Genomic DNA, 14,676 nt, shown 5'->3' on the forward strand with positions numbered 1-14,676 from the left:
TTTTGTGTTTCCTGGACAGTTTATTCATTTATTCTGGTAAAAGAGCCTAAAAAAAACTGTGAAAGGTGACATTCACAAAGCATTTTGCACAAGCAGCACAGACCTCAGGGCGCTGCAGGAAACATGGTCTCTCTGGTGGCAGCTAGAAGTCAAACACTGGTGGTTGCCTCAGGCCCACTCCAAACACCATGGCCTTCGGTCAGTTCAGCGAGCATCAGTGCTTCTGATCACCAGGATCATAAAGACAGTTTCTGGGAGACTAGCCAATGTGTCCTCTGTGACCTGTTGCCCAGAGGCCAGCAGAAAGAGCCTCTGCTCCCCTTCCTCGTCTTACCAAGCAGGTAGGACCGGGGGTGCCTAAGGCAAGGTGGTGAACCCCTGGCTCGGCCCAACCTCTTCAGAAAGTCATGCAGGATGGCACTGAAGGGGTCACGGTGGGGAGTAGAAGGGAGAGGCAAGGAGGAATGGGAGTGAGGCAGCGGCCAGAGCATACCCTGCACTGCCGAGCCAGTGCCTGTGTGTCCGGGGTTCCTCTGGGGGAGCACCTGCCTCCCCGGGAGGACAGGGTCAGGGCCTAGAGAACATCCAAGGGCTGCACCAGAGGTGGCCCTGGGCCCCAGGGGCCGGGTTGGATTTCGACAGCCTCGGGAAAGCAGGGGATGGACGGGATCTGGAGTGACAACTCATGAACCCGGAATGGGGAACAGGAGCCCTGGTACCACAGCAGGAAAGGAGGTCGGTGTCTAGAATCAAGAAAACAATAGGTATGGAACTGCACTTTCTCCAGAATTGTTCAGAAGACACTGGGCGAACAGCAAAGACAAAAGGGGTGCTCAGCGGGTAGCAGCAGGGTAGGCAGAGAAGGGAGTGTCCGAACAGTGCGGAGGCCGCAGAAGCGGAACAGAGGAGAGCGGAGCTGCTGAGTACGTGCCCACGGACGGGAGCGAGAGGGAGGCCAGTGTTTCAAGAGGTTCTTCCCCAGGACAGCACATTTGGGATAGATCCATGGAAACCTACACGGGAATCACGACTGAGGCATCGTTCATTTAGCAGCTAGCAGCTCTGCCCTTCACGCCTCAGTGGAAACGCAGTGGCCAAGCTCTACTTGTGTGAGACTGCGACCTGACCAGGAGCCCCAGTAGCAGGCCCGGCCTCCCAGTCTGGCGCCCCGGCTGTGAGAAACCAGCAGGTTTCCAAACGCCCCCTCAGTGGGCAGTGCTGCGTTGGGCTCACTAGACCTGCGTCAGCTGCCACGGAGAGCACAGCGGTGCTGCTCAGCCGGCTGCATGTTAGAATGACCTGGACGTTTTTTAGAATCCTAGGGCCAGGGCACCTCCCAAACCAATGTGAGCAGAATCCTGGGGGGTGCACCTGGGGCACTCGAGTTTTAAAGTCTTACTAGTTGGTTCCGTTGAGCAGCCAAGGCCGAGAAGCAGTGGCATGCGGGAATCTTGTCATTGGGCTGAAGTAGCTGTCAACCTCCCATCCACCGGCGTAGCAACTGCAAAGAGTTTGGCAACTGTGGCTCACTTTTTTTTTTTTTTTTAAGATTTATTTCAGAGAGAGTGTGCAATGGGGAGGGGAGGAGAGAGAGAAGCAGGTGCTGCCGCGCGTGGAACCTGACTTGGCTCCATCTCACAACCCCCGAGGTCATGACCTGAGCTGAAATCAAGAGTCAGATGCTCAAACAACTAAGCCACCCAGGTGCCCCTTTTTGGTTTGTTTTTTTTTTTTTTTTTTAGCAAAACTCCTGGCCCAGGCATGGTGCTGAGCGCTGTGCAGAAGCCATGTTTGCTCCAACAGCCCCATGAGGAGAGGAGCTGAGCGGGCAGGTCACAGAACAGCTGCTAACAAGGGTCAGAATCCAAGCCCGAGGCTCTCCAGGCCCAACAGCACAACGGGAGGCAGGTGGGCGTGAAGAGCTGGCTCAGGCGGTGGCGGGGCTGGCGAGGCTGCAGCCTCAAGCAGAACACAACTGCTTCCGAATTACTTCAGAAAACCTAGGCTTTGCCGTTACGGTCTTTCCACTGATTGGGTGAGGCCCACCCATGTTAGTGGGGACAACCTTCAGTTGGTGGATTGTACGGATGAAACACACCCACGGAATGCCTCAACAGCAGGACGGGACCCACACAGCCCTCACACCCTGTCACTTGTCCTGAGCAGCTTGTGCTGGCCTCACAAGGCTTGCCAAGCAGGGAAACCTGGTAGCGCGGCTCCAACCAGAAGCGCGTCTTGTGCCCACCCACCCCACAGTGCACCTGCGAGCACAGGTAGGCGCCAGGACGGACGTGGCCCAGAGCCCGGTGCTGGCCTCACGCTTTCAGGACTTGCCCCAACTTGTCCCGTGGCGCTCGTGCCCGAGACGCGGCCAAGAGCTGTCGGGGGTGCCGCTAGCCGTGCAGGTGGGCTCCTCGTCCCTCCGCACTGCCTCGCCCAGGCCCCAGCCCTGCTCTTCGGGATGCCCCGGGGACGAGGAGCAGCGGGACCCATCACTGCACTCGCCTCCTGTTCCCCACCTGGGCCACGCCTGTCCCCCAGCTCCCGCAGACGGGGGACTTGGGCTCCTTCCTGCCCTCTCGCGTTCCCAGCACCCCACAGGATCTGGGGTCTCCCCACCACCGGCCACAGCAGCCACACCCCCTCCTGCCCCAGGCCTGGGTGCTGGCCGCCCCTCTGCCTGGCAGGCCCCTCTCCCTGTGGCTCATGGGAAACTGAGAGGCCATCACCTCCAGGCTGTCCACAGGGCAAGGGGGTGCATGCAGCACAGCGGGGCTCGCGCACACGCAGCAGGCCCGGCCAGAAGCACAGGATCCCAAGAGAAGCTCATTTTGCAAAACACATTTTATCAATAAATAGAGTCCCAAGCAGGACATGGTCCCCTGGGTGCCCCCTGCCCCCCTGCAGGTCCAGCCCTCATGGGCTGCAGAGTCCGGAGCGGCGGCTGTGGAAACGAGGGGTACCGGGCACAGGCCACACCTGTGAGCAGACGCAGAGCCAGAGCCGCCAGGCCTGTCGCTGTCCTACCAGGTGTCCAGATCGCCCGCCAGCTGCTCGGCCTCCTGGGTCCTACCAGCCCTGCCGGAAGGGGGGGGGTCGGTATGGGGCCCCGTGACTTTGGGGCGCTGGAGGCGAAAGTCCCTCTGGCGACTCCCAGCAGCCCTCAGAGGCTGCCCTCAGGCCTCCCAGGAGCTGGACAGACCTGCGGCTCCCAGGGTTGAGCCCCGGGGCCTCGGGCTGCACCAGGGGGACCGAGGGGGCAGCTCCCAGGCACCCCGACTTAGAAGGAAAGGAGCCACAGCGCCCAGCAGCACGGGAGCAGAGCTAGGGAGGAGGGCAGCAGGGAGGTCGCCGCTCCCAGCGCCCCGCCATGCCCGGCCCCCGCCCCTCCGCGCTCCCGCCAACCCCTCCACAGCCCCTCACCTCCTCTCCTTCCTCTCGTAGACAGAGTGAAGCTTGTTGATCAAGAAGATTTTGTCCTCCCCCTCCTGGAAAGGCCAGAACGCAAAGGGTGAGGGGACAGAGGTCGTCCACCCATCTGTCCCCAACAGCCCTGCTCCAGACCATTCCACGAGACAAGCACAAATTAAAGGGCGGAGGAGGCACCAAACGAGGACGAGCCAGGCAACAGGCATATGTAGAGAGCTCAGCTTCCTAGTGGCCAAGGCAAAAAAGGAATGTGGTCGGGGCCGCAGTGAAGGCCACAGCCAGCCTGACTTGATCTAAACCCGGTCCCGCCACTTGGTGGCTCTGTGTTGGGCCAGTTCCCTCCTCCCTGACCTCAGAGTCACCGTCTGTGAACAGGGGACAAGTGTCTGCAGCTCAGGGCCTGTGTTAGCTTTCCGCTTTCATTCTAATTACCACCAACTTGGTGGCTTAAAACAACACAGGGTCACATTTCGGTTCTGGAGCTCGGAAGTCCGAACGGCTCTCTGGGCGGGTGATCGGGGCTCAGCCAGACTGGTTCCTTCTGGGGACTCCCGGGGAGCACCTTCCTTCCTCTGTCCGGCTTCTGGAACCTGCCCGCAGCCCTTGGCTCGAGGCTCCTTCCGTCCGAGTTGGTGGGGACAGAGGACTGTGCCCTTGAGTCGGCCACCCTGGCCCGGCCCCGCGGCCCCGCATCCCGGGCAGGGCCCGGCCTGTGCTCGCTCTTCTCCCGCCCAGAGAACCCGCAGGCGGGGCTGGGCTGCTCCTCCCGCATCGGCCCCCCACCGCCACCCCGGCGCAGCCGGCGCCCGCAGGAGGGCAGGAGCTGGCTGCCGAAACCGGCCTCCGGCAGCTGTGGCCAGTGCCCACCGCAGCCGAGACGCCCGGCCCGCAGCCCTGCCCGGTGGGTGCGCCCCGCCGCCCCGCGTGTATCAGGGAAGGCGACGCGGGGACCCCTGTGGTGTTATTGGAACCCCCAAGATGTGGGAGCTCAGGGACCTTCCCGCCCGCAGCCCCTGCTCGGCATCGCTGAGCCAGCAGCAGGGTCCCAGGCCCCCCGCAGCCCAGCCCTGTCCTGCCCGCCGACCCCCCGCGCCGGACCCCCAAGTCCTCCTAAGACAGTGATGCAGGCGGCCACCAGCGCGCGCCATGAGGAGGTGCAGCCCCCGGCCCCACGTGGACGCCGGGCCACGCACACAGCTGGCCCCAACATGGCTCAAGCACAGGCATACAGTGCGAATCTAGCCTTGGGGCGGGTCAGGGCCCACCCAGGGCAGGACACGAACCCCTCAGACTCTGCAGTCACCTGCTTTGAGCAGGATGGGGGGCCCAGCAGCCGAGCAGGGAAAGGGCCTCCCTCGGGGCAGGCGGACCCCCAGGGGCCCACCGTGCAGTGGGCGTCCCTGGTCCTGGGCCCGTCCTGCCTCTCACGCTGTGATGACAAACTGCAACGCACTTAATAAAGTGACTTAGGAGGCAGCCCTGGTGGCTCAGTGGGTTTAGCGCCACCTTCAGTCCAGGGCGTGATCCCGGAGACCCTGGATCAAGTCCCACATCAGGCTCCTTACATGGAGCCTGCGTCTCCCTCTGCCTGTGTCTCTGCCTCTCTCTCTGTGTGTTTCTATGAATAAATAAATAAAATGTTAAAAAAAAAGTAAAATTTAAGAAAATTAAAAAATAATAATAAAGTGATTTAGGGCACCCAGGGGGCTCAGCGGTTTAGCGCCGCCTTCGGCCCAGGGCGTGACACTGGGGTCCTGGGATCGAGTCCCGCATCGGGCTATCCGCAGGGAGCCTGCTTCTCCCTCTGCCTGTGTCTCTGCTTCTCTCTGTGTCTCATGAATAAGTAAGTAAAGTCTTAAAAAAAAAAAGTGACTTAAATCCAGGACTGCTTTTAACCTTACTCCACTCCTTTGCAAAATGAGGGCACTGAACAGGATCCATGTCCCAGTGTGAGTCCCCCAAAGAGTCCAAAAACTATATCCTGAGTCTCAAAAATCCTCACAGAGGTTGCACCCCCGCAGGCCCGCAGGCCCTAACATGCCACCCTTCTCAGCTGGAGCCCAAATCCCAACCCCCACCCCGTGCCACCCTGAGCCCGTCCCCTGGAGCCCTGTCCTGAGGGGTCTCTGCGGCCCAGGTCACTCTCCATCTCTGCTCAATACGAACCACACCTACTAATGGGGAGAGCCTTTCGGCAGCCGGGCTGGGGGAGCTGTGCCAGCCAGGAGGTGGCCCCAGGGCGGGGAGGGGCACTCACGTTGCTGATCTGCTCCTTGAGGAGGCACATGACCCTCCGCTGGCCCTTCACCACCTGGATGTTGAGGTAGATGACGGCCCTGCGGGGAGCCAGACACACGGGCGGTCGGGGGGGTCCTGAGCAGTAGCCGGGGAGACAGGACGGCCCCACCGGGGTTCTCCTCCCCGACGCCCCGCCTGCGCACACTCACAGCAGCAGGGCCGACACCAGGTAGACAGGGAAGGTGTTTTCCACCAGGTAGCGGTGGATCCAGGGCACCCAGGACACGCTGGGGCCCGCCTGCTCCAGACGGCGCACCCACACCTTGCCCGCCTCGTACATGGTGTCCAGGGTCCGGAAGGGGCCGCAGGTGCTGGAGGGCCTCACCCTGGGGGCGGACGGCGGCTTGAGCCCTGAGCCGGGCACGGGCAGCCCCCCGAATCCAGGGGCGGCTCCACACCCCCCGGGCAAGGACCCACTCACTGCCACACAGCGTAGCAGAGGAAGACGGCGGCTCCCAGGAAGGAGGGGAAGCAGAGCAGCGAGACGAAGACGGTGCTCATGTGCGAGGCCAGCCACGGCCTGCGGGGCGCCTGGCAGTTGGCCATCAGGCTCGTCTGGGGACAGAGGCTGAGCTCGGCCACCGCCCGCCCGACTTCCTTCCCCAGGCCTGGGGGGGGCAGGGGGGCACGAGGGGGCAGGGGGGCAGGGGGGGCAGGCTCCCCACCCCCGCTTCCTGATTGGCAGAGGGAAGATCAGGCACCGCGGCCACCTCAGGGCCGAGGTCCTATGAACGTCGCCCCAGCAGCCTGGGCACACGCCGCCCCGTCGAGCAGCCAGACAGAGAGGCCAGTTCTCAGCCACGGAGCCCGCCCAAACCCCAGGACGCGTCGGGCCGCCCGGCACCCACCACGCACCCCAACGGGCTTCTGGCCGGCCCGGGAGCGCGGTGGGGGCGCACTCAGCCGACCCCACGGTGCCCCGGGCTGCGGGGCCCACGGCTCTTGGGCGGAGGGCAGGGCTCAGCGCCGCCAGCCCAGGGCCCACCCGGCTGCGCCCGCTCCCTGGGGCCCCGCGGGCACCTTTACCTTCTTGATGTAGAAGAGGCACAGCAGCTTGATGATCTGTATGGCGGGGAGGAGGGGCGAGAAGAGGACCCCCAGCCTGGGGAGGGGGAAGGGGGGCTGGGGTCACGAGCGCTGCGCGGCCCCGGGGCTACACGGCCTGGCTCAGGTCACCCCGAGAGGCCCCGCGCCCTCCGCGACCCAGCCCACGTCGGGCTGGCTTCAGGTCCCCAGGGAGGGGCAGCACTGCGCCCCGGAGAGGTGAGGGACCGGGCCCGCGTCACCGCACCCTGCCAAGGGGGCCCCGCTGCAGGCCTGAGGGGACCCTCCCCGCGCGGGCCCGGCGGCCGAGGGCAAGCGGAAGACGCTCACCAGGTCAGGGTCTGCCCGTAAATCAGCTCCAGAACGTTCCCGGCAATGTCAAACTCCGGCTTCTCCCGCTTGAGCTTCTTCTCAGAGATGAGCCTGCGGCAGAGGAGTCCCCAGGGTCACGAGGGAGCACGGACCCCAGAGCCGGGCCGCAGCAGGCAGGCGCCCGGCCCACTCGGGTCCTCCGCCGAGGGGTGCGGGCTACGGCCGACTTCCACTTGCTCTTTTTTTTTTAAGTAATCTCTACGCCCAACTTGGGACTCGAACTCATGACCCTGAGATCAAGAGTCACACGCTCCCCCCACTGAGTCAGGCACCCCACGTCGTGGTCCTTCTTCCAACGCCCAGCTCTAAACGTGCACAAGCAGCATCAAACATTTTACTGACTGTTAAACATCCCATTTTATTATTTTTTTTTTTAATTTTTATTTATTTATGATAGTCACAGAGAGAGAGAGAGAAGCAGAGACACAGGCAGAGAGAGAAGCAGGCTCCATGCACCGGGAGCCCGACGTGGGACTCGATCCTGGGTCTCCAGGATTGAGCCCTGGGCCAAAGGCAGGCACCAAACCGCTGCGCCACCCAGGGATCCCTAAACATCCCATTTTAAAAGTATTATTAAACTCACATATTCCCGGAAAAAAAAAAAAAACACACAAATAGAAATAAAAGCAGCAGCAGTGCCAGCGCCCGGGAGCCTTCTGGAAACGACCCCCGCACCCCCATCCTCGTGCATTTCCCATCCTCCACGGAGGCCTCCAGCAAGCAGCACCCAGGTGGGCGGCGCCCAGCCCCCCGAGGGCGGCCCAGGGGCTTAGCGGCACGCGGGCGGGGCCGGGCACCTCACCTCCACACCAGCTCCCCGAAAAGCGTGTCCAGCAGCACGAAGATGAAGTCCAGCACCATGAGCCGGTACAGCTCCTGGCCCACGAAGTTCTCCCAGCACTGAAAGAGACCGGGCCTCGGCCCCTGACCTGCTGGCCGCCACCCTGCCCGCCACCCGCACCCCTGGCAGCAGGGCAGCGCCCTGGGGGTTGCCCTCCCTGCACCCCCACCTCACCTGCTCCTTCAGGACGCCCACCCTGCGCCCCAGCCAGTGGTAGCAAAGAATCCCCAGAATGACCATCTTGAGAATGAGGTTCCTGTAGGGGACAGGGAGGCGGGGAGGGCTGAGAGCGGAGCGGGGGACAGAGGCCGCGCCCCAGGAAGCCTCCACCTGCCCGGCCTGGCCGCGCACCTGCAGATGGCCACGTACACCTCCAGCACCGGGGAGTCGTGCCGCTCCAGGGCCGCCAGGCAGCGGTACAGGTAGGGGGCGCCCAGATTGAGGACGCATACCACGGTGGGCAGGGCCAGCAGCGCCCCCTCCTGCTCCGTGGACACCGGGCTCTGCAGGAGGAGGGGCGGCGGTCACGGCAGGGGCCCCATCCTGGGGCCGGCTCCACCCATGGGCCCTGGCTGGCGGGGGCTGCCCCGAGGGGCCCCCAGGTGGAAGGAGCACCCGCGGCCCCCATCCTCCCCCCACAAGGCCTCCCAGTCAAACCACACAGGAAGGGGGTGGGGACGCAGGTGTCTGGGAAAGCGAAACAGAAGAGGCAGGAGGAGTGAGTGAGCAAGAGCGAGAGGGCGGGCGGGCAGCCGGGGTGGCGGCGCGGGGCCCCAGTCACCAGGGACCCGTCTGAAGTAAGCAGGGGCCTGACCCTGTGGCCAGGGCCGTGGGGACTGTCCGCCCTTGGCCCGCACCTTGATCATGAGCTCCGAGAAGGCGTAGACGGCCACGGTGCAGCCCAGCGCCGTCCCCAGACACAGCAGCCACACGAGCCCCAGCACGGCCACCTGCCTCAGCCGCCCGCACAGGCTCCGGGGAACCTGCCGCAGCTGCCACTCGGCCAGCAGCTCCTGGGGGCAGCGGCCAGCCCGTCAGGAACCGCCCGGCAGACACGCAGACACACGCGGGGACCCGGGGGTGGTCCCCTGGGCAGCCCGGGGGGACCAAGGGGCCGCCCCCCTCCCACCCCCAACACCACCACCCAGCCCTCCTCGCCGCTCCCAGGCTCAGGCTGCATCCTGAGGCCTCCCTCTTCCCCTCCCTCCCCACCCCTGCCTCTGAGCCCCCTCCCTGCTGTAGAGGTGGGCGGCCCCCCAGCTGACCAGGAGCCCCGAGGCACGAAGGACACCCCGGCCAGCCACGGGAGCTCCTTGAGGGCAGGAGGGCCCATCGGCCAGGTCAGAGCTGGGGCCCCCCTGACACAGACCCCAGACACGCAGAGACCTTCCCACCAGGCCCCGCTTGGCCACTGGCCTTGGGCAGGGGACTGACCCTCGGAGGTGGCTCTGCTCACGGGCAGCAGGGGACGCTGAGAGTCCCTACCCTGGGCTGCTGTGCTGAGCCCAGGTGCGCATGGGCAGGAGCCCCAAGAGCAGCCTACTAGGCCTCTCGCAGGGGAGCGGCAGCCCCTGGGGGTGGGGACCACCTGACATGGAGTCCGCACGGGGCGGGGGACAGGCCACCAGCAGAGACCGGGCCTGAGCACGCACGCCGCACCTGCCAAACAGGGGCTCCCAGGCGTTCAAGTCCGCCCTCCCCATTAGAGACGCACCCCGGGATGATTCCCGGTGCTAAGCCGTGTCTCTGGGACCAGGCGCGGCTCTGGCTGCGTGGACCTTAGTGTGCCCGGGCCGGGTCTGCAGGAGCCCAGCAGGTCGGGCGGTAGCCCCAGGGGTTCCCCCGTCCCCGGAGTGGCTCACCTTCAGATGGGTTCGGATGTTGTCGTGCTGGACGCGGGAGGCCCGTTTCTGAGTCACCTTGTGGTCCCAGGAGCAGAAAACGGTGACGGCATGAACCCCTGCCGTGCTGCCCACCCGGTAGCTCTCCCCAAAAGAGTGCGACATGCTGGGAGGAGCAGAGCCAGGCACAGAGGTGACGAGGGACACAGAGGCCGGGGGAGAAGGCAGTCAGGGAGCTCCCTGCAGCTGAAACCCCCGCCCACTCTGAGGAGCCCTCGGGGTGCCCAATGGGCCTCCGCCGACACCCTGCCCCTCCTCCAGCGCCGCGCCCTGGGCCGCCTGCTGCGGACTGCTGGCCACCCATCAACCCGGCTAATTCGGTGCCCACCAGCCATAGTGGCTGGCAGAGGGCGGGCTCCATCGCCCACTGAGACAGTGGGCGCCTCCCGCAAGACACCGCTGCAGAACACGGTGACACCTCGGGCCTCTCGCACTGCCCATCCAGGACCCAATCACCCTCCTCTGCTTCTTCCCTGCCCACTCGTGTTTAACCTCCCTGTGGGACATGAGCACCTCCCCTCAGAAGCCAGCCTGACTCAAACTCTCCTCACTCCTCAGCAAACACCTCTGGGGCTCTGGATTTTCCCAGCCCGCTCCCTGCTGTCTTCTCCCCTAGACAGCAAGTGCCTAAGGGAACCAGGCACCATGCTCATTCACCTTCCTGCCCCGAGCTGAGCATGGTCGATGTTTGTGGGTGGAGGGGATAAATGGTTGGGTGGCTGGGTGGGTGGATGGATGGATGGATGGATGGACAAGTGGAAGGAAGAATGGGTGGTCAGAAAAATGGGTGAATGGATGGATGGATGGACAGATGGACAGATGGACGGAAGGACAGACAGACTGAAGGATGGATGGATGGATGGATGGATGGATGGATGGATGGATGGACGGACGGATGGAAGGATGGGTGGAAGGACGGATGGATGGATGGAAGGATGGACAGAAGGATGGACAGATGGATGCACAGAAGGATGGATGGATGGAAGTATGAATGGATGGATGGATGAAAGGAAGGATGGATGGACATAAGGATGAGTGGATGGATGGATAGATGGAAGGATGGGTGGATGGATGGATGGATGGATGGATGGATGGATGGATGGACAGATGGATGGACCAATGGATGGATGAGTGGAAGGACAGATGGATGGATGGATGGATGGATGGATGGATGGACAGAAGGATGGACAGATGGATGGACAGAAGGATGGATGGACAGATGAATGGATGGAAGGATGGATGGACAGATGGATGGACAGATGGATGGATGGAAGGATGGATGGATAGAAGTATGAATGGATGGACGGATGGAAAGATGGATAGATGGAAAGATGAATGGATGATGGACAGAAAGAAGGATGGATGGATGAGTGAATGGATGGATGAATGGACAGAAAGAAGGATGATGGAAGGATGAGTGGATGGGTGAATGGAAGGATAGAAGGAAAGAAGGAAGAGTAGATGGATAGAGAGAAGAGTGGGTGGATGGGTGGAAGGAGGGACCCGGGAATGAACGGCTGAGTAGACGATCAGTAGTACACAGAGCCGGGGCCATATGGTGGGGGGCCATTACCTGTACACCAGGGTGATGCAGGTGATGAAGAAGGCCACGCCCACAGTGAAGAGGTAGGCCAAGGGCATGTTGTAGGGCAGGCCGTCTGCCTCGCGGCTGCACTGACCGCCGTCGAGCGGGGGCACACACGGCTGGTTCAGCGTGGTGTTACTGTAGTAGCCGTAGTACATGACGGTGTGGGTGAAGCGGCCCTGCAGGGAGGACGCCCCGTTGAGTCAGGGACTCTCCCGCCTCCCACACCTGACCCAGCCTCAGGCTTCCAGAAGCAGAGGGACAGCGGCCACGGAGCAGGGCGAGGGCAAGGCAGGGCGGGGAGGAGGACACGGAGGGAGCCCGAGGGCCACAGCCATCCCGGGGCTCCCCGGCCCCACGGAAGTCGGGGCGGGACGGACACCAGGGAGAGGCTGGCCGCAGCCTGGAGTCACAGCACAGGCAGGGGTGGGGGCTCCCCGGGGGAGGCAGGACCCCCACCTGCAGAAGCCCCCGGCCGCCCCGACGGCTCCCTCACCCCGGCCCAGCCCTCACCGCGCCGGTGAGCAGCTCCAAGCCCGTGAAGGCGGGGACGGCGCCCGGGGAGGCTGGCGGCGGGAAGGCGGCCTGCACGCCCACGAGGAAGGCCAGCAGGGGCAGCAGCAGGAGGGCGTTGAAGGCCAGCAGGGTCTTGAGGAAGAGGAAGTAGGAGAGCACGCTGGAGCCGAACTGGCCTCCGATCCGCTTCAGGGCGTAGCGCCAGGGCATCAGGGCGTGCAGCCCCGAGAGCAGCCCGAGCCCCAGGCTGTGCAGGGCCTGTGGGGGCAGAGGCGGGAGGAGGCTGGCCTGAGCTCGGGGCCCCCGCCGGGCAGCCCGGGCCCCCCCAAGACAGGTGGCTCCTACCAGGACGCAGGCGTCCCGCAGCCGGCCGCAGCAGGGGAGGAGTCCACGCCGGCCACGGCGGCCACGCCGCTTCCGCGTCAGGGTCCGGCTCTCCTCTCTGGGGGCAGAGGTGGCCTCAGGGCTGGACCGGGACGGGCCCCAGTCCCTCCCGGGAGCCACCCGCCGCGTGCCCAGGGCGCTGCCCCCCCCCCCCCGCTGCCCAGCGCAGCCAAGGAAGCGGGTCTCGAGGCCACGGGCACTGACCGCAGGCAGCGCTTCTCGGCCAGGCCCAAGGGCATCCCGCGGAGCACGTGGTCCCGCTGGGCCACCGGCAGGCCCTGGAGCTCCTTCACCAGGAGGAACCGCTTCTCTACGGGAGGAGGGGCCCTGTCAGCCCCCCGCCACATGCCCCTCTCCTGCACCTGTCCCCGGGCCCCGGACAGGCCCGCAGACCTCAGCCCACCCGCCCAGGCCCAGCCGGCCGCTCTCCACCTGCACCATCCACACCAAACCCTGCTGTGGCCCCCACTAGTTGTCTCCACTCCCCCACCTCAGCCTATGAACCCTAACTCTCCTCCTGGGTCCCCACAAGCATCTTGCTCTGACCTCACTGCCCCGACCTGTGACACCAGCCCTGCTGTGCACCAGCCTCCCACCTCAGGGCCTTTGCACAAGGCCCTCTGCTAGTGTCCCTTCCTCCAGGGAGCCTCCCTGGATCCCCATCGTGCCACCTGCCTTTCCTCAGTCACCCTCATCTGAGCTTGAGTCTGCTCTTCCATTTAGCTGGTTCCTGCCTGTGTCACTGAGCGGAAAGCAAGCCGCGGGACAGCTGGGCCTGGTCTGCTCGCCACCGTCACAGCCCGAAGCCGGCAGCATGTGTCCCACCCGAGCGCTCAGCGTGGGGGCGTGGGGGCTCCATCCCCGGGGCATGGGTCCGATCGCTCACCCTCCTCCTCCAGGGCCACGGGGTCCAGCTCCAGGTCGTAGAGGCGGAGGCTGGGCCGGGCAGAGCGCCCCACGCCCCTGAGCTCGGGCCGGCTGACCCTGCGCCGGAGCCGCACGGTGCGGTTGTAGTACTGGGAGATGATGGCCCCTCGGCTGCGGCCTGCGGGGGTGCGGTCAGGGGCAGCGCTGGCCTTGCCCCCCAGCCCCCGCCCCTCCCAGGACCCAAGGAAGTCCCTTTCCAAGAGGCCTCCAGCACCACCGGGTTCCCAAGGGTCTATTTTTAGCCCTATGACTCCGGAGTCGTTTTTGGAACCCAGTGGGGCCTCCGGGCAGCAGCCGGGAGCAGGGTCCGAGATCCCCGCCTGAAGCCCCAGGCGCCCCGGGGTGCGGGGGGTAGAGGGCCCACTCACCGATAGTGCGGCTGGGCATGCTGGCCAAGATGCGGAGTGTGGCCGTGCTGTGGACGAGGGGGTCCTCGGGCCCCAGCAGGGTCTGGTGGCCACTGCCTAGGAGGCGGGAAGACACATCCAGAGGTCCCGGAGACCCGGCTGGCCAGCCACGTCCGCCACCCCATCCCACCCCATCCCCACCCCAGGCGTGCAGCCCACTGGGAGCGGCATCCTGCCAGGCCGGGCGGGGTGGCCAGGCTCAGCACCCCACCCGCCGCATCCCCATCCCAGTGCCCGAGCCCCAGGGGGCCTGAGCCACACACAGGGCCTGGCCTGGGGGCTCGCCTGGGGGGCTCACCTGGGGTCTCCGGGGGCCCTGGCTCCCTCTGCTGCAGCTCCAGACCCTCCTCGGCCACCCACTGGCTCTGCTCCTGGATGAGCTGATAGAAGGAGTCGTGCACTTCGCTCTCATCATAGGGGCTGGGCTCCGGGCTGCAGGGATGAGATGGGGGGGCGGGGTTCAGCTGCCCTGGCTGCCCCCCTGTCCACAGGCCCCAGTCCAGGTGGCCTTTGGGGGGGGGGACGAGGGGGACATCCCTGCCCTCCAGCACCCCCCACCACACCGCCCCGGCCCCAGCACACTTACCCATGGTCCTCCGGGGTCTCGGGAACACTGAGGACAAAGGTCAGTGGCTGAGCCATGTCGGTGACCCACGCCCAGCCGGTCTGCAGACCTACGGTTGCTCAGAGCCTGGGCGCAGCCTCCGGAGCCTCCCGCTGCCCATCTGGGGAGACAGGGAGTGGTGCGCCGAGGCGGCCTTCAGTGCCTGGGGCCGGGCCAAACTGCCCGCTCCCTGGGGCCCGTGGGAGGCGCCCGCGGCCGAGGCCCCCCAGCCCCAGCCAAACACGTGGTCGGGTCAGTGACTCCAAATAAACCTCCTGCCCCTTCAGGCGAGGGGGAGCCCCTTGCACTGCCTGAGGGCGAGCGGAAGGAAGTGGGGGGGTCTGAGCAGTCCCCATTGTTTCCTCTCT

The 14,676-nt window shown here is 64.9% G+C and overlaps 1 protein-coding gene across 6 annotated transcripts in view; it reads right to left on the reverse strand.

Moving 5' to 3' along the window:
• TMC6 (transmembrane channel like 6) overlaps positions 1-14,676 on the reverse strand; it is a 17,941-nt gene continuing 3,265 nt past the window's right edge. For 3 of the 6 annotated variants that reach the window (XM_072781770.1, XM_072781768.1, XM_072781769.1), the window contains exons 2-21: positions 14,291-14,429; positions 14,003-14,136; positions 13,666-13,761; positions 13,257-13,415; positions 12,575-12,680; positions 12,332-12,428; positions 11,984-12,244; positions 11,459-11,649; positions 9,847-9,991; positions 8,842-8,997; positions 8,336-8,487; positions 8,159-8,240; positions 7,946-8,043; positions 7,102-7,194; positions 6,754-6,829; positions 6,149-6,282; positions 5,877-6,053; positions 5,687-5,765; positions 3,424-3,488; positions 2,827-3,078 (exon numbers count right to left, since the gene is read on the reverse strand). In XM_072781770.1, the coding sequence (XP_072637871.1) occupies positions 3,024-3,078; positions 3,424-3,488; positions 5,687-5,765; positions 5,877-6,053; positions 6,149-6,282; positions 6,754-6,829; positions 7,102-7,194; positions 7,946-8,043; positions 8,159-8,240; positions 8,336-8,487; positions 8,842-8,997; positions 9,847-9,991; positions 11,459-11,649; positions 11,984-12,244; positions 12,332-12,428; positions 12,575-12,680; positions 13,257-13,415; positions 13,666-13,761; positions 14,003-14,136; positions 14,291-14,346 (2,412 nt within the window). In that variant the 5' untranslated portion in view covers positions 14,347-14,429 and the 3' untranslated portion in view covers positions 2,827-3,023. Of the gene's footprint in view, positions 1,502-2,826; positions 3,079-3,423; positions 3,489-5,686; positions 5,766-5,876; positions 6,054-6,148; positions 6,283-6,753; positions 6,830-7,101; positions 7,195-7,945; positions 8,044-8,158; positions 8,241-8,335; positions 8,488-8,841; positions 8,998-9,846; positions 9,992-11,458; positions 11,650-11,983; positions 12,245-12,331; positions 12,429-12,574; positions 12,681-13,256; positions 13,416-13,665; positions 13,762-14,002; positions 14,137-14,290; positions 14,430-14,676 lie in introns of those variants that run through there. The other 3 variants (XR_012009353.1, XR_012009352.1, XM_072781771.1) reach the window with 3 other exon arrangements.

Source organism: Canis lupus, chromosome 16, assembly GCF_048164855.1.
Source record: "Canis lupus baileyi chromosome 16, mCanLup2.hap1, whole genome shotgun sequence".
Classification (NCBI taxonomy): domain Eukaryota; kingdom Metazoa; phylum Chordata; class Mammalia; order Carnivora; family Canidae; genus Canis; species Canis lupus.